The following is a 19,343-nucleotide window of genomic DNA, read 5'->3' as shown; positions in this document are numbered from 1 at the left end:
CAATACAATGGATAATATCTCCCATTGACTGTTTTGGGGGAAAGAGGTGGGTTCAACTTCTTCACTTTCAGATGTTTGCATGTAGACAAAATTTCTGAATAAAAAAAGGAACCAACTATAGCAGGCAAAAAATTCTCTTGTCATAAACTTCTGCTTTTGCTATGTCAAACTACTTAGCCTCTACCCAGGAGAGATATACAGGTGATTTAGAGACCATCACTGTGGTTTAATCTAGGATAGACTAAATGCAAAAATTAATTACTACTCAGTAATTGAATTCATGTGGAGGAGTTTGAATGTTTCTTGCCTCTGTGACAGGAATGATTATTAATGCACAGAACATCAGAAAAAAGCCACGTTCTCTGTTTTCCTCCAAAGCCAGTTCAGTATAATCAAAGTAGACCAATATTTTTAATCCTGTTGTATCCTTACCTCAGCCTTTCTTCTTCTTTCTTACGAAGGCTGAAATCTCGCTGAACCACCTGGAGCACATGCTCTGCTTCTTCATCAGTCAAGCCAGAAAGGTCCAGTTTTCTCCCCATTATACACTGGGTCCTGGATATGAATAACTATAAGGAATATCTGAAATCAGAAAATAAAATAGAAAAATAAATTGAAAACACTCATAGTTTTCACAAGTATGTGGAGATCTCGGGCACAAAAAGTAAGTTGCTGCCATAAACATCAGAAAAGAAAACAGCTGAATCTTTTTGGCTGGAAAACACCTTTTACACTGAGTTTAACCATTAACCCAGCACTGCCAAGTCCACCACTAAACCATGTCCCTAAGTGCTGCACCTGTACATCTTTTAAATACCTCCAGGAATGGCAACTCAACCACTTCCCTGGGCAACCTGTTCCAATGTTTGACAACCCTGTCAGCGAAGGAATTGCTTCTAAAATCCAATCTAAACTTCCCTCATGTAACTTGAAGGATTCATTTCAGAATTATTTTGCAGGTTCCACTGCAAAAGCAATAACCCCCCCACTTAAATATAAATGCAAAACATAAATTATTTGGGATAGTAAGAGATATTGCTCTCAAAAAGGAACATGTTTAACTAAGTCAGGCCAAATCAGGTTTAGACATTTCTTAAGATTTTATAAAACTGTTTGCAGTGCAATCCCTGCCACTGTGTATGAACAGAGAACATACTCTGCTGTAACACTCAAATGTTTTATACCGCCAACTAGGAAATCAGGAATTATTTTAAAGCACCTTTTAAAGAAAGAAGCTTATAAATTTTAAATGCATTTCCCAGAGTGGTTGGAAAGATTTAGATATCACTATCTGTATTTAGATGTCACCACTATATCATTATTTCACATATTTGGAGGAGAAAAAGTAGTAGTTAATATTATGTGTGAATTGAAGGTACTATAAATTTTGAACTAAAGCTTGGTCCATTAAGTTTCACTAATGAAATTTGTTCTAATTTATTTTCTCATGACTTTTACTCATTTAATTGAATTCTAGTAGATTCAGCTCTCAGTATTAACTTGTGTCATTTGATTTATGCAATTATATGGGCGAGCATAGAGGTGCCCATCTCCACATTGTGTTGTGGTTTCAGAAGCATGAGAGGTTTTGCATCTCTGTTATGAGCTCCCAGCAATGTATATAATAACCATGAACACACTATAGTTCCTACACTGTATACAAGAGGCAACTATTACTGCCTTTTCATCCATGGTGAGAGGCAAGTGAATGAGGCTATGTGAAGCATCTAAGCTGGTTCTGGCTCAAAAAAAGCCCCACCTCTAAGGAACACTGCTACAGCACAAAATTAAGTGTGCCAAGTACTCTGGCAAGTAGAACCATGGTGGGGCCGGGGGGTGGAAACCAGCTTTATTTTCTAAACATTTCTTGGTTGGTTGGGTTTTGTTTAGGTTTGAGGGGTTTTTTTGTTAGTTTGGTGGGGTTATTTTTAAGTACAATATTTACCTTCTTAAAATCATCTGATTACTGTTCTTCAAACAAGAAAAACACACACACACAGAAGGAGGGCACTGCTTATTTTTTCTGGTTTTGTTAGGCTATTCATGAAATTTATTCTAAACTCCTTGCGCAAGGAAACAACACCTCACCAAAACCAAGCAGATGGTATCCAAGGTTAGGTGAAATTAAGATGACAAGATCCCTCCAATAAGATACATGCTTACCATACAGCTAAAAAGAAAAGGTCCTGGCTTGACTCTGAATCTGCTAAGGAAGATGAAAATGAGTTTTTAATAAAGGCTATGAAAATGTACTTTTAAGAAAAATTACCCTAATTTTTGTAGAAGAAAAGTACCAAAGAAACAAAGGCCTGTATGTAGTCTTCATCAATCTCACTTGCAAGACCAATAATATATGTTAAAATTAAAGGTTGGCTAAAACATAGTGAGGAACAACTGCCAAGATGTTTTTTTTCAATGCCATACATGCCTAAATCTTCTCAAAATTTTCACTGGAATATTAAGATTTTCCTCTGTCCTTTCACCTACGGTCCATATACCAAAAGCTCACTGAGCGCTGGTAAAGAAAATAAAAGCTGAATAAGGGTTTCCTGAGGCAACACTTGGGTTGCAGCTCAAAGACAGAGCATGAAGGGACACATCCTTCCCTTCAGGTTTTGGGATATCTGCTCAGCTCTTCCCACACTTGAGTGCAGAGGCACCTCTGCCTTCCTAAAAGCATGGAACGGCTTCACTACAGGAGAGCCACATCCATGGGGAAGGAAGCAAGCAGGACTTCTCCAAGTAATCACACACATACACTTAAGAGGAAAATACAGGATATACAGTAAAAGGAAATAAAACATTTTTAAGCAACTCCTGGAGCCAGTAGAGACACCTTCATGCTAGGGCTGCAGTCTTCCAAGGCACAAGATGATGAAGGTAACTGGAATTTCATCTTTGATCTCCTAGTATCTTGAGCATCAAGTCAACAACAGCAACATTTTCATAAAAAGTTCTCCCTTCAGGTCTTCATCAAAATCCTTTTGGAAATGGTGTAAAAATCAGTAATGCTTTTTCAAACGTGCAAAGTGGTTCATCAGTAAAAAAATTATCCCTTTGATTCAGCTGCCAGTGCTGATTGTGACCATGTATTAGAAGGGGGAAATTTACCCTTAAATTTGGGAATAAATGGACAGCCCCACCACCTCTGATTGTCTGGGGTTGGCAAAGACTTAATTTGAAGTATATATGTTTTAAAATCACAAGCAGCTTTAACTTTTGACTTTCATGTGGTTTAGCTCTCTGTGGTATTCTCAGTTTGCATTCCAATATTACATTAACCTCTAAGGGAGTCTGTGTGTTTTCCCAGGAAATAATTTTTCATCACATTACTAAATCACCTCTGATCTGGGAGTATCACAGCAGTTTATAAATATTTATAAACAATTCTCAAATGTCCTTTCTGTGGTAGATTCAGATTATGCATTTTGGAAATACACAATGGCAAGTCCTCTAGAGGAAATGTAACAAGTTACACTTAAAACAAGCTTAAAACACACAAAATAGCTTCTCAGCCTAAAATAACTTCAGACCTCAATTAAAATAACTTCCATGAGGCTGTTCAGATGATTGCCTTCTCTGGTAAATCTCAAACTGGGTACAAAAATCTAAGATCTCACAGACTTTACAAGGAATAGTATCACTCCCTGGAAAATTTATGCTCAACAAATTAAAACACTGTAACAGAAAAGCCTAGGCTTACAAGACACGATTGGGTATTGCTTGAGAAATACTCTTAATCCTAACACTTCTTACAGTCTATTTTAAAGTCTAATTAAAACTTCCACACTTAAAACATTTCTTGAGTTTAACCTTAAAAACAAAACCAAACCCCAGCATAAAGAAAAACAAGCAAATGAAATGTTTTTCAAGAACTGCAAGCAACGCTTCTGAATTTTAACACAGACAAGGGCATCAAGACAAGAAACAAGGGCAAGTAGTGCATTTCCTGCTCACCCATATGACAGCTAAGCTGTTTAGACTTGGAGTCTCAGCAGATCATTAGCATTACTGGGAGGGTGGGGAAATAAAAAATTTTAAAAAAGGGTTTTGGGCTAAGTTTCAACTAATAGTTAAGACAGATTCTCTGCCTGACAAAGAACCACATTATAAAGTTAATTATACAAGTGGTCACGTTGAATATTGTACGACACAGACTTCTTGATTTTATCCTGTAGCAAAGCAGTCATCACTAGGGAGGCTGTATCTGGAGTCCTGTGTCCAGTTTGGGCATCCCCAGAACAAGAAAGATACTTAAGGCCACAGTGACGGACTGCAGCATCTTTCACAGGCAGTGATGCTGGGAGTACTAGGACTGCTTAGCCTGAAGAAGAGAAGGCTTGTGGAGGTATATACTGTGGGTATCTGGAAAAGAGACCTCCAAACAAGAATATCCTATAATTTTTTCCTTTTCTGAGCACATTTTTAATCGAGATTTCACTGGTTTCCACAGCACAGTCTAAGTTTTGCTCTAAAATGCTGTTGATGTGCATTGATGAAATGCAATACCTGAGGAACCAAGACTACAAATTTCTTCAATCCAGGTATTTACTATTAAAATATTTTATATACAATACCTTTCCCCCAGCTCAGTCTCAGCTTTAAAGTCATCAAACTCTTCACCAGAGCCTTTCCACTCTGCTCTGCTACTCCACCACTTCTAGAACTTCCAGGTAGAAAATCAAGAAGAAACCTACTAGTAATTATATCTTTGATTCTGTCACCAACAAGCTCATCTTTCCTTCCTTCAGCAGTCTGTCAGGACCCAAATAATACTGCTCAATCTTGGCATGCTTTCCAGAATTCTTCTAGTACCATAAGAAAGTCCTTGTATAATCTTACTGGTAAACATTTTTCCTTTTTAAATCATACTACAAGATCATCACCTTTCCAAGACAAAGAGGAAGACAAGCACTTTGTCCTCAACAAAGCTCCTTCACCACCCCTCATATTTTAAAAAGTTTTGTTTACTGAATTGTCCAAAAGAAGTTGCCACATTGCCCACATGAGGTCATAATGATAATTTTTTAATGCAAATGTCACAATATTTAGCATATAAATTACATAATTTCACACACTTCATTTGACAAATATAAGGTGACAAAAATAAGGTCTGAATAGTGCTTAGAGTTATGTTAACATACTTGAACAAAACAGACTTTAGCCATAACCCAACATTTAAAAAACATCAGTATCCAAAGTAATTTCTATTAGAGCTAGCACATCATTAAGTCTGAAGTGAGGCTTAATTAACACTGGCCACAAATTTGTTTATCTTTTTTAAACTCCAAGAATGTCTAGAGGCTTGGGTAAAAAACATTCATTTTTTTCTCAGAGTGTTCTTCTCTTTACACTCAAAATGAACAAATGTCTCAAAATAAGAGAAGGGAAAATATACTCATCAGAAATAAAAAGCCACCTCTCTGACTGAAAAATTAAATACCCACCTGACTTCAACATGGAACTCGTATCTGGTGTATCACATTTTAAATGAGACATAAAGATCTCATAGAGGATGTTATTCTTTGTACCCACACTGATTTTAACTGAGCTTTACTGCACATATTTCCCAGTCTATAACCAAAGCAAAAAAAAATGATCTTGCTTTCAGCCTTGGACTAATTTTATGAGAGATTTGCTAGCAGCAGAGAACTGGCAAGCTCCTGAGCAAAGTTACATTTGTTTCACTGGGGAATGTAAGCGGTAAAGCAGCAGGTTTTAAAACATGAAGTTCATTCAGTTCCTTTGGGGAGAAATGTTCCTTACTAATGTGAGTTATTGCAATAATTTTGTGTACATTTGTCTAAAAGATTGCTGGAACATACCATAATGGGTGAAATTGTAAACCTTACAGGTCAAAGGTTAGTACTGTATGCTTTTAAATTTTAAGCTATTTAGGAAATAAAGAGGAGTTTCACACTCTTCTTGCTTCTATATTTTTTGTTATTTTAAGTACCGAATAAGAAATAACAGATTGTCCTGGTGACAGCTGGGATAGAGTTCATTTTCTTCTTAGTAACTGGTACAGAGCTGTGGGGCTAAACCATGACACAGAATTAAAAATCTTAGCAAAGTCACAATCCATTCAAGAAAGGATGGCATCTCTCATCTAAGGATAGCACTATCCTAAAGGCAGAACACGGCATATAAAATACATTTTTTATTTTCTAAAAAAAATAAAACCCATTTTATTTAAATAGAAAAAAAATTAGAAAAGACTAAAGATTGAGCTCTAGGACCTAATTTCTGTCATCTATCTCTAATGGTTCACAAAAAAGGTCATATTAAAAAGAGAATCTATATAATAACTGATGACCATTTTATACTTATGTATCAGGCCTACAACTGATACACAAGTACAAATCCCATTTGGAATTCAAAATGTGATACAATAGCTAAATTGATGGACCAGAATAATCTTCTCACTGGTAAAACAAGAGTAAAGTCTTATCAAAAATTTGTCCTGCAGCTGCTAAAGACCATAGGTTATCTGGCATATACTGATTACACGTATTTTATATGCAAGTGGGTTTTTAGTTAGTGTATATTCTCATTTTACTTCAGTCTCTTCCATTGTTTATGCTGAATTTAGGTAACTCATGTTCAGCTCTATTTTCTCTATTTAGTAGTAACTGTCTTACGGAAGAGTGCGTAAAGATGATGGGTCTGACAGTATTCTGACTGTGAGACTGACTATCACTCTTCTAGAAACAAAGAAGACAGCTTGGAGAAAAAGACAAAATTGGAGCAGTAATGTGCTGACACACAATTGTATCTTGGATGATTTGCCTCTTCTCCATGTGCCTTCAATCTAAAGCATGAAATTCAGCTCATTACTGTAATGGACTGTCAACCAACTCAGGAGTGAATCATCAGAGGCCAGCAAGAAAGCCAGCATGTGCACTTCGGGAATGCAACTGATCCTAGGGTCCAACACAATCAGAAATTTGAACATCTGTAAGCACAAGACTGTGGGGGCTTCCCTTTGAATGCCTAACCTGCAAAGTGGGGCTCAGAGCTTAATTCTATGTGCCCAGACTCCCTGCACAGAGACAGCAGCAGCCACTGAACTGAGTTATACCTTTTCCACCTTTGCATCAAAACACAAAACAGAACATACCTGTCAAATCAGGCTTCACACTGCATTTGCTAAGGTTGAGGCAGCATGAAGAGAATACTAAACAAAAAGCTCATTTGTACTCCTACGTCTCTCCTCAGCATTAGCTCAAGAGTGAGGGACTGCAAAAATACATTCACTCACTTGTGCTGGACTACACATGCCGAACCTTCTCCTGAGACACCTCTAGTCCCAGTATTTCACAATCAATAGCCCTCAAATGAGCCACATGGATAGAAAGGAGATGAAAAACACAGTGACTACTTCTTGGTTCCTTCAAAGAATTTCTGGGCTTCTGTCTCATTCAAGAGGCAGGCAGAGAAGTGAGCACTCACTTTACCAGTGTGAATACACATAAATAGCAGTTCTAGTACTGACACCCCGAAAAACTCAGGTTCAATGCCATATTAAGTCTGGGAAGGCTCAATTACTTATCTCCCTCCTTGTGGAGAACAACTGAGAGGAGCCTTCATCAATGCCTGGAAGGATCTGAAGGGGAGGGTGCCAAGAGGATGTTTCAAGGCTCTTCTCGGTGGTGCCAAACAATAGGACAATGGGCAAAGGGCAAAAACTAAGGCACAGGAAGTTCCACCTAAACATGAGGAAGAGCTTCTTCAAGCAGGTGACTGCACACTAGAGCAGGTGTCTCCCTCACCAGGAACACTCAGAAAAAACCTGGATGCAATCCTGTGCCATGTGCTCTAGGATGGCCCAGCTTGAGCAGGAAGGTTGGACCAGATAATCCCTTCCAACTTAACCCATTATGGATATTATTGTGCAGATAGATCCCTATTTCAGGTACCAGCATCCTGTTTTTCTGTCTGACCTGAAGCAACTGAAAGAAACAGAAAGTCCCCTACCATGCAAGCTGTGGAGCAGCACATGACAAGTATGTGTATGGAAGTTAATGCCTTCCCCTGTACCACCACAGTCACTATTTGTTAGAGCAACTAGAGAGGAGCCTCCTACAGGTAACATTCAATAAACTAACCAAAAAAATAGGTCCACTAAGATAAGTTTTTCAAGTTCAAAATGCCAAAGCATCACTATTGAGTTAAGTGGTGATAAGGCTTCTCATCTGAGTTATTAACATCATTAATATGGAAATAAAAAAAACCCAAACACTGAGAGAAAAGGTGAAGCTTTTGTAAAAAGTCAAACAGTGGAAACACTAAAAATTTTGCATCTGCACTTAATTCTGCATTTCAATAATAGAGGAAAAAGAGTTATGATAAATTAAGAAACTCATCATAACTTCACAGCCATATTGTGATTAATCCATGCAAACTACAAAAGTGAACAATTAAGCGTGGATTGTATACTGCTACCAAAACATCCATAACGAAGTACAAACAATATGCAAGGATACCATGGACATACTTAAAATATCCTACACAGTAAAATGCATTTGTTTTCCTACATCTGTTGCACTAATTGATATCCCTCATCCCTCTTGTGAAATACCACCCATGAATATATAATTAAAGATTTATCCAAGAACTAAGCTTTCACTGAAAGAATCTTCCTGCAGGACTAGAAGAAGGACAAAAGTTCTATTTTTAGAGCTAAGAAAATGCTTCCAACAGCAGTTGCCACAATGAGGCAGTATTCTCTAGTGCTGCCAGATGTGAAAACAAATTTAATATAGTAAATCACTGTTAATTCAAACCACTGACAGGAAACCCCACTGCAAATTACTGAATTTTACAGATTAGCAAGTAAATTAACAAAATAAAAAGCTAAAATAAATTCCTAAGACTGTGCCTTCCACATTCACTGTGGCATCTGCAAAATGCTCTTAACCCCGATTTCTCCTCAAAGAAGCAAGAATCATTGAGATATACAACAATGAAGTGACATACACAAAGCCACATGTCCCATTTCAGAGACTTTGTGACGAGCTGTGTTTAGCTGACACACAACGTATGCCCTGTGCACTGTAAACAGGGTTTCAGCAGCAGGTGGTTTTTGGTTTGTTTAGATAACCATTTGTCAAGTGGCATAAAACAAGAGTAAAAGAGCTAGAGCTGTAGAAAGCCTCTGAAAACCAAAGGAGCTGGGTTAATCTGTCAGGTAGGGGAGTTAATGGATTCGTTTGTTGACACTTGGACCTACTCCACAGTGTGCTCAGAAGAGACTCTGCTTTGGACCAGTGTTCAGCTGATTTTTTTCATATTGACACTGCACAACATGGAGATAAAACCTGAGCCTCGATCAATAAACACAAATCTGAAGTTCTGTATTGTAACTTTATACAAATAAAGAATGTTTATATTCAAGCATAATACATGGTCAGTCACTTTCTGGAGTTCAAGGGCCAACTTCAGTGTCAGGTTTTGACTGCTGCTTCACTGATATTTGGATCCAAACTGGAGCAGTGTCACAGCTCCTTTAGTTTAAACTACAGAACCAGTTCATCCTCTTACAGGTGCAGGAAATCATCCAGCTAGCTAGCACAGACACCTTTTTGAGTCCCACAGAACTTATTATTTGAATAGCATAATCAAGTTAAGTCACCACCTTTATGAACTAACTAGGGCTCCTCACTTAATTGTGTGGAACCCAAGTCCACAATATTTCAAATTATTTGCCTCATTTTGACCTGTGATACTACCTTGGAGCAGGAATATGAAACCTCATTATTAAACATTAGAAAAAAGCGGGAGACAGAATAATCAGATTTCTCCTCCTCTGGAGGCAAACTGCTTTCTTCTCATTTGGGACTCAATTCATGGTTTCTGTGCTTGCAGCGATCAACACATGGACAATTTTTGTCGCTGACTTTAAGATCAAGAACAGCTGAGATAGTGAAAAAATCACCTTTTTTAATCCTCTCCAAAGCTCTTTCAATTGTTTTTGAAACCTGATGGCGCTCCAATTCATGCACTGTGATTTAACTTGAATCCAAGTCATGGTCTGTCAAACAAATATCAAAGCACTTATGACAGCTAGATGCAAGTGCTGAGATAACTTCTAGAAAGGTACACCAAGCACTCCTGGGGATGATCTCTGAGGGGCAAAATGATCAGTTCTCATAAGGGGGGAAAAAAAAGGAATCAATTTCTTGTGAGATTAATAATGGTTGGAGAAATAGGTACATCTCTAAAATGTACCTACACCTCTGAAATTTGAGGTATTTCAGGTCAGGGCTAGTTGCATCTCTGTCAACAGCACTTAAATCATACACTGCCTATCCACACTGTAGCAATTAATCATAATGGCACAAGCCAGCACTTTTCTTTTTTGATTACCCGGGGACACAAAATCCTGTTCATACATCTCAAAGGGGCAGAAGAAAACCCCATTAAAACCAGTTTCTGTCCCATAAGTAGTGCCTAATAAGCAAAGAAGCTGTTGTATTAATTTCAGAAGAGATAAAACTCATCATAAGAGCAGTACAGAAAGTTTATTCCATGAGTTAAAAACATATTTTGTCTTCTTTGCTCTCAAGAAGGAAAACTACAGATTACATACTGTCCTCCTCCAAGAGCACAAAGCTGGTTTACAACAGCAGAACCACCTATTATCCTGCAGAGGCAGGTGGAGGGTGCTGAGGAAGGGATTGCTTTGTTATGAAAAAACATCAATGATTTTAAGATGTCACCTAGCTTCAAGACTCATTAAAGACAGTGGGAATGCCATGAACTTTAATAGCCTTTGAATGAGACTTTACACTTCAGATTGCTATCACATGAAGATACTACATTTCACTTTCTACAGAAAATTACCTCAGCACCCTTTAAATAGACTTTATCCAGAAACTACGGCTGCCCCATTTATTCTTCTCCATCAATAAGCAGCACATTGTGCAAGGAAGAGTCCAGAAGGAGCTTCTTGAAACTGCTGCACAGCAGAACCTGAGCTTGGGTATTCAGAAAGAGGACCAGCTAGAGTTGCCCTCCTGCCTGCCAGTCAATGCCAGCAAAACTCAAGAAAACAACTGATTACCATGACCCCATGGAGACAACGCCATTGAATGTGTCTCATCAAGACTAATCTCCACAGTAGTCAGCTCCACCCAGTGGGTGATGTTTTAGCTGGAGGTATACTTTGCCTTGAAGAATGTGTATTTAATTTTATGAGGTGATGCTTTATATCTTCAAACAACCAGTAGATACTAATAGCTCCAATAATCTGAATACCAAACTCCAATATTCATTCTTCCTTTTCCAATCATCAATGGATTAAAAGGTAGCATAAAAGTAATTAAAATTAACAAGAGATTTTGTTTCTTTTACTCAGTTCAGGGGCTAATTGGTCAGTAAAAACTTGTTAGATGAGGTGTTTTGCAAGTCGAACACTCTTTAAAAAGTATTATTTATATATATATATATATATATATATATATTGCTGTGCTGTTGAAATTTAATGCATATTGGCCCAGAAATTCATTGTGCTTCTATTCCCTGAATAGTATGCATAAGATCTAAAAATCTACCATCATTGCAATAATGCTGATATTAGCTTTTGACCAGTCAAGCCACTGCAGTCTTTATACCCTCTTTATCTATGATAAAGCTGCTAAGGTGATTCATTAAACGGCTTTCCACTACAGTGTACTTTATTTATGTATTTTCAGGACACAGAATCCCAAGCATAATGTTTATTTACAGAAAATTAAGCTTTAAAAAATACAGCATGCCATTTTTGCACAAGACTGTTTAAAAAAAAAAAAAAAGCATATCATGTTTTAACTGAAAGCTAAAAGGCAGCCACATAATAATCACTAGCCTACCATGAGTGACAGAACTTACTGGTATATCAGACATGTATGGGAGGTTTTCCTCTTGGGTTTCTGTAAATTCACAAAATTTCAGATACAGGCATCTTTGACCAACTCACAAAGAGATGTGCAAAACTATACCACTGCTTGAAATCTTATCAAATTACACTGTATTTAGCCTTTCTGTAAAAATGCCTGATATTATCATAAAGGTGAAATTTCTTTGGTAAATTGAGGAATAGTGTGGAGTGCTTCACACCAAAATATAGCAGTCATCTTCCTCATCCCTTAAGCCCTAAAAGCTTCTTCTGAAAGTAAGCTGCTATAAATCTCTGAGTATAAGAAACTTGGAGCTGTCTCTGGCTGTCAGTGGTTCACAAGTAAGCCAGAAGCCTTTATTATCTCTAAGATAATAATATCTCTAAGAATCTATCTAAAAAAATAACCTACCTGAATCCAAAAGGAAGGTGAATAAAGCATTCCACAGGAAGGCAGCATTAATCCGCTGAAACAATTCAATGGGTTTTCTCAATGAGAAAAGCTGTCCCTGTGGTTTTCATGGAATTACATTCAGCTAGTTTCTTTCAACTTGTCCAGCTTTCCAAGGGCAAGTTAAGGTGGTTTACACTGCCAAACCACAGTTTCCAGTCTTATAACAATAGGGCATGTTAATGTTGGCAGCAATACAAAGGAGTTGCATTTTCATACCAATGTACTGTTTATGAACAATAGTGCGCTTGGTACATACAGCCTTTCTTCATCATCACCCATGCATACTTAGGGGACTTTTTTTTCCCCCTTTATTTAAATACAAGCTGTTCAAGTGTTCTGTTTACTGCAAGTATGAAGTGAGAAAGGTGAATTCCTACTGTGTTCATACACTTGGATAACTCTATGTAGTGCACTCAGATGTATTCATCAGGTTACTGTGGAAGCAAAAAACCAGCTCAGGAAAATAAATGAGTGCTCTAACTCAGTTTTCTAGATCCAGACAGCACTGGTACAGATGAAGACAAAAAAGCACCACCCTGCCTGAAAGGACAATATTGTGTCATTTGAACAGACAGAAGGTCCAAGAGACAAATCCTGTCACAGGGTGTAGTGCTCTAAGTATGTCTCAGCCCCGTGAGGGTAACCAGTGTGGAACTGACTTGCATGCATTCTCAACCGGCAATTAACATATAACAGGTATTGAAAATACTCCCCCATTTCTAATTGCATTGTACTAAATTTCCTGACAAACTCCCCAGGAAGGCTACACAAGAGCCAAGTACCTTTTTAGGTGCTTGGGCATAAGGCATCAGTAAATATGCTCTGATACAATCCTGTACCTGAGTAATGATGGGTAAGGCAGTAGCCTGAGGGCTACGTACAAGATACATCATCTTCTGCTTTTTACACAGCTCTGCTCACTTCCTAAAGGAGCAAACACTACTGTTTGACATTTAACAGCAGGGGCTTAGTCAGTGGTCCCAATGCAATTTACGGAGAACAGCTATCATCATAAATAAGCAATATATATTATAAAAAAAAAAAAAGACAACTGTCCAGTTTGATGACAGGTCCATCAAAATCAGAAAGATGTCTGGTAATATGAGAACTAGACTAACTATCCCTCCGTTCTCTCTCTCTCTAGCCTTCCAGAAAAGGCTTACGAGAGGAATCAGTAAAACCTTTATTGCTAAAATCTTTTCTCTGCCTATTCTAATAAACTCCTGGCTCCATAGCAAGTCAGCTACCCACATTTTCAGAAATGCAGGGAATGGTAAAACGGTAGGTATAAAGCAAAAAGCTTAATTTGCCAAAATAGATTGCTAGTTACAGTTAATGTCCCCACAAACATGCTTGAGGAGGGACAAACACACGCTATAAGGCATTTTACAATCTAATTCAGTTACGCTTGCCTGAAACATAACACAAATCCCAGCATAACACAGGCTCCTACTTAATTAGATTCCCTAAGAAAAGTCAGTCTGAGCCATATGGTATTTTCCTCAGCAGTTACGATAAACTGACCTTGATACTAGGAAAACGCACGCTGCTTCTGTCTGAGGCATAAATTACAAGCGCAGCGTGGCGGGATGCTCCCATGAAACGGGGACAGCGGCAGCGCCACGCTGAAACGCTCCCCGGGCTCCCGGGGAAGTTGATCAAGAGTAACACACTCCAATGATAACGACGATGATGATGCACTGCAGTGACAGCGCTCCAAGAGCCACGCGGTCAGCAGAACACCACGAAGCTGCTCAGACATCTGTCCGGTAATTAAAGCACAGCCTAATGCCGCGCTGCCGCGGAGGAGCGGCCCGCCTCGCCCCCGAACGCCGCGGAGGGCGGCGGCCCCTCGGCCAGCAGCACACCCCGACACCCGGCCCCGCCCGACCCTCCCCCGGCGCCGCGGGCCCCCCCTGCCCGAGCCCGGCCGCCCCCCACGGGCTCTGCGGCCCCGCACCTCGGCCCTGCCGCAGCCCGTCCCACAGCGCCGGCCAGCCCCGTCCTGCCGCGGCAGGGGGGCCCTCAGCCCGCCCCGGGCCCGGCCCCGGCCGTACTCACCCCCGGCCAAGTGCGAGGGCTGCACCTCAGTGGCAGGGAAGTGCCTGGCGCTGAGGCACGGGCAGAGCCGGCGGCTGCGCCCCGTCGCTCATGCACGGCGGGGTCTGCGGCCGCCCCACGCCGGCCCCCGGCCACCAGCTGCGCGGAGCCGCCGGGTACAGGTGCCCCGCTCCCGCTCCGCGCCGGCCGGCACAAGGCGAGTGCCGCTGTCTCCTCTGCCTCCTCCTGCTGCTGCTGCTGCTGCTTCTGCCGCCGCCGCCGCTAGTGCTGTCGCTGTCGCTGCCGCCTTCAGCCCTCCCCGCCCCGCCGGACGCGCCACCGAGTGCTGCTGCGGTGCCGGCGGCGGCAGCTCCCGCCGCGCTCCGGCACCTGCCCGGGCGCTGCCGCCAATCGCCGGGAAGGGGCCGGGCGGGGGCGGGGGCGGCGCGCCCGGCAGGGGCGGGAGCTGCGCGCACCTCCGCGCTCCCCGGTGCGCATCCATCCCTACAGCTGCGCCCCCGACAGGCACGGACAGGGCTGCCGCCGGCACGGCATGTGCCCCGGGGCCGCCCGCCGCCGTCACACCCCTGGCCAGAGGGGACACCTGCGGCCCGACAGCCACCTAAGCCCCAGCTGGCAGGGAGAGGCACAGGTGCTGCCTGTCTGAGCCCCGCCGTGGTGCGGGCCGTCCGTGGCGGGTGTCTAGCGAAGGGGGAAACAGAGGCCGGCTGTGGGGAACTGCCCAGAATTCCATCCGTATGGATGCGGCGCACCGGGCAGTCATAAGGAAGGTGCGGCCTGGTCAGTCGTTCAGCTCATCTGTGAGTCACCGCTGTAACGTGGAAGTGCATTTTTATGTCCTGAATCACTACTGCAGATTGTATTTTATCAGGCTAATTACTTTCCCCCGGTGTTATATATATATATTTTTTTTTTTTTTAAATGCTTGCTTAACTTAATTTTAAAATATCTACAGCTGTTCACTGCAAGGTATGGATTTGTTTGATCTCAGCTGAAGTGCTCTGTCAAGACGGATGAATTCAATAAATTTTGGCAGGTTTTCAAAGAAAATATTTTCTGGGAGAGTATTTTTGTTTACATGAATTTCACGGTATTACAAATAAACTGATTTATCAAATGTTTGCTTTCTATGCTAACCTACACTTGCCTGTGTTAGTAAAATGGGTGCCACTCTATGAGGCAGACATCACATTAATTTTAAATTCGTATGCAAAAAACAAACAAACAAGCAAAAACAAGTTTAGGAAGTACTCTGCATCAAACATCATTTTGTATTTGCCAAACGTATCTATAGGTAAATACATGTCTCAGTGCTTCCCAAACAGAAGAAAATTCTTACTTCTTGAAATAAAAACAAGGAAAAGAAGCAGTTATTTTCAGCAGTAACATTTTTTCAAGCGTAGCATGATATGGCAACAAATCAGGGATTGACTTAAACAGTAGGTCACATTTGGCCTGTATTAGAAGAGTAATCAATAACACACTTGAGTACTTTTAATAATTGAAAAAACATCTAGATAGAAACCCCTCTCCAATATTCCAGCTGAAACACAAGAAGAATAATGTTTTAAAGTCAGCCACCAATATCAATAGTTCTATAATGCTTATGATTATACAACCATGAGGTCAAACTGATAAAACTGAGATTCTGCTCCTCACACTCAAGCTACTAAGCTAATATTGAGTTCAAGAGTAATGTCTCACCCTTGCCTCAACATTCTGCAATTAGGTATGCAGAAAGTTTTTTTCCCTTCAAGGCAATACTTCACATTCTTCTCCACTGGAGAAAAAGCGTTGAACTTGAGGCTCTTTCATTCCACACAAGTACAGTGATCAATATGTTTTTACATGTTTAGATGTAAATCAGTATATTTTTACATGTTTACATTTACAGGTTTTTACTGCAACAGTACTCCACGGGGAAGGTATTAACCCGTGGCACAGCTAAGCCAGCCATTAATAACTGACAGAGTGCCACTAAAAGAGGGGAAAGAGAACAGTGCAAATGTAAAAAAGTACTGTAATCACGTTGTGGATGCTCTGCTGGACTTCTCTATTTGACTGTATCCCCACCCTACTTGTTGGATGCACTGTTTGTCCCCTTCTACAGGTTTTGTGTCTCACTTGGAGAGAAATCAACATCTCTTTGCATCTGTAGCAAATATTTTCGATGGATGCCATTCACAGTAAAAAAAAAGCACAACAAAGCAAAACTCCCAAACCTGCATAAAAATTCTTTTTTTCACCCCTATAGGCCAAATCATAAGGGATAGATCAGGAAACAGATATGCCAGGCTTTCTCTGGAATCACATGAGACACAGCCATTGACTAATTTAAATAAGTATCTAAATAAGCATGCAGAATACATAGAAGTCTAAGGAAGAGAAACTATCCATGTCTCATTATGGACTTCTTGGTCAGGTTCTTTTTCCCTTTGAACTGAAGATTGACGAGAAGGAGGCAGTTTTCTCTTATTCGGTCTTGGTTGTTTATTCTTTTCTTATCAGCATTACAAGGTACAAGGAGCTATGTGCACTATGATAGAAAGGGGTAAAATGGCTAACAAAGATCTTCTTCAAGGTCCATTTACCCAATTAACAGATGCCAACTAAATTATTTTTCTTACTGACCCAATGACCCAACACCTGTGTGCTGCACTGCAGCATTCTTTATCCAATCACTTACTACTACCCAAAAACCTCTAGGAGAAGAACATGAAGAAGAAAGAAGGGACAAGTGACAACACCCTAAATCCTCCATCTTGTCTCCTGTTCTCTAACTTTTTCACCCAGTGATTTCAGAAAACTTTCTAATCTACACACTTACATTTTCATTTTTTTCTATCTAACTTTAGCATTTGTTCTCATGTATCACCATGAGAACATGTTCATGAATTTCATGTTATATGAAATTCAGTGTTCCTTTGGATCCTAGAACTAAGTATTAGAAACAAGGGCACACAGTATCTCAGACTCCAACATATCCAGACAAAGAAAAGTCCCTAGTGGTGGCATGGGGATTTTTACCCCATGAGCATGCCCAAGCACCTTCCCACCCAGTGCCTGCTAGTTGCAGAGAGGAGCAGGGCACTGAGAGGTACAAGGGATAACGAGCAGTCATCAGGGAAAGAAGACTGCCTTGCATGCTTGTCTCATATCCTATAGCTCTGAAATTCCCAGTTCTCTATGTAATCACAACAGTTAGGATAAACTACAGACCATACAATCTTTCAGTGATAATAACCTCAGTGTGGAGAGAAGCAAACAAGACCCAGGGAATGCATCTGTACTTGCAGCAACCATGTTGCCATATGGTGCTGATTAGGCAGCAGCATGGGAAAAATCTTCGAAGAAAAGGGAGGCAGATCTGGTAATAATGGGATGCAGAACAAGAAAATAATGTGTTTTCCTGGTGGTAAGTTTCTCTTGTCACAATACAGACTTTTTACACAAAGAAAAGGTCATCCAAATGCAGACTGAAATAAGCAGTCTGGTATTGCTTGGAATGCTCAGCACTAAATCCAGTGATGCCATAACTTGTGGCTTCAAGGATGCAGTTGCCAACAGGTGGTTCTTCAGGCTGTCCCCAAGCTGTGCTGTGTAACCAGCTGGCTGCACTGGTGTAAGGAGGTCAGGACAGGCTGCTGCCAGCACCTGTGGGACCCTGCTTTAGCTTGACAGCAGTAGTTCTGGGTAGGAGCTCCCACTCAACAAAGAACTTCCCTCTGCCCTCAGCACCCATGGAATGGGGCTGCTAGCCATAGGAAAATTTTTGGAGCACAGTTTATATGATCAGGAGTTTTGACCATATTTTTTATAGCATACAATTCTTGCAAAACTTTCAAATAAATTGTTTTTCAGGAAAATAAATTTTTTGCTGGTTTGGTATTCCCTCAGAGGGGGATGTAGAAATATGATGTTAGCCAGTGTACACAGTCATGCTGGGTTATTCATTCACAATCACAGACCACTCCATGAGGACTTTGTGAAGTTTGCTTTCCAAGTGTCCCAACCTTCTCAATAAAAGCATGGGTTTTAACAGGGAAATTTGAGATGCAAATGTGGACAGTACCTGCTGAAAAGCCATCAGCTGCTGTGTTAGCCACAGGGACCAATTATGATTTTATTCCAGCCTACTGGTATCTCAGGGCAGCAAATGAAGACAGTAATAAGTAATTAAGTTTCTCTTGCTTTCAACTGATCTCTTAAGACCTCTGAGTATTTTCACAAAGTGTAGTTAACAATAATTTGATGGTAATAACTTGGAAGTCATTGTAACCTTTTATCTTATGGTCTTAACTTCGTAAATGTTTTACAAGATGTCTATACAAAACATGGAGTATTACGATAAATAAGTTAAAATAGTTAGGTTACCCATAGGCCATAAGAAAATGATTAAGAAACTGAAAAGAATGGACACATTTTTAACAGAATTTAGTATGTAGGGCATAACATTTGATATTACACTTCACCATGACTTTCCTTTGGAGATTTCAACAGCCATGATCCCTGCCTCACAAGCCTCACAGTGTATGGAGGAGCTCTGATAAATGCTAAGTGTGAAAAATAGGAAAAGGAAAGCTGAGAGAAGTCAGGATTAGGGTTATATACCTACGCTAATAAAGAAGACAGCTCGAGAAAGTTTTGGTATTTGCCTAGCAGCTGCAGAACTTAGCCAAGCTAACACTTTGAAAAGACACAAACTTACCAAACTCTCACAACTAGGATAAAAACAGTTGCAGAAAAACTGAAACTAATGCAGAAAAAAATTATGATCAGTTCGGGGAGAGAAAGGAGGGATTTTTTGGTGGTGTCGTGGTCAATGAAAAGGCAACAACAGGAATACAAGTTAGTTAAAGAAATGGTAGAGAAAAAACATGACATGATATGATATGATATGTAATTTGTAAAGGAATTTTTTTCCACGATTATTGGCAAGAATGGGAATAA

At 40.3% G+C, this 19,343-nt stretch overlaps 1 protein-coding gene across 1 annotated transcript in view; it reads right to left on the bottom strand.

Moving 5' to 3' along the window:
- MYRIP (myosin VIIA and Rab interacting protein) overlaps positions 1-14,632 on the bottom strand; it is a 207,506-nt gene extending 192,874 nt beyond the window's left edge. The window contains exons 1-2 of the mRNA XM_058831882.1: positions 14,394-14,632; positions 433-582 (exon numbers count right to left, since the gene is read on the bottom strand). Coding sequence (XP_058687865.1) covers positions 433-542 — 110 coding nt within the window. The 5' untranslated portion in view covers positions 543-582; positions 14,394-14,632. The remainder of the gene's footprint in view (positions 1-432; positions 583-14,393) is intronic.
- Between the last annotated feature and the right edge of the window lie 4,711 nt (positions 14,633-19,343).

This window comes from Poecile atricapillus, chromosome 2 (genome assembly GCF_030490865.1).
Source record: "Poecile atricapillus isolate bPoeAtr1 chromosome 2, bPoeAtr1.hap1, whole genome shotgun sequence".
Lineage (NCBI taxonomy): Eukaryota > Metazoa > Chordata > Aves > Passeriformes > Paridae > Poecile > Poecile atricapillus.
This window is presented reverse-complemented; position numbering and strand designations above follow the sequence as displayed.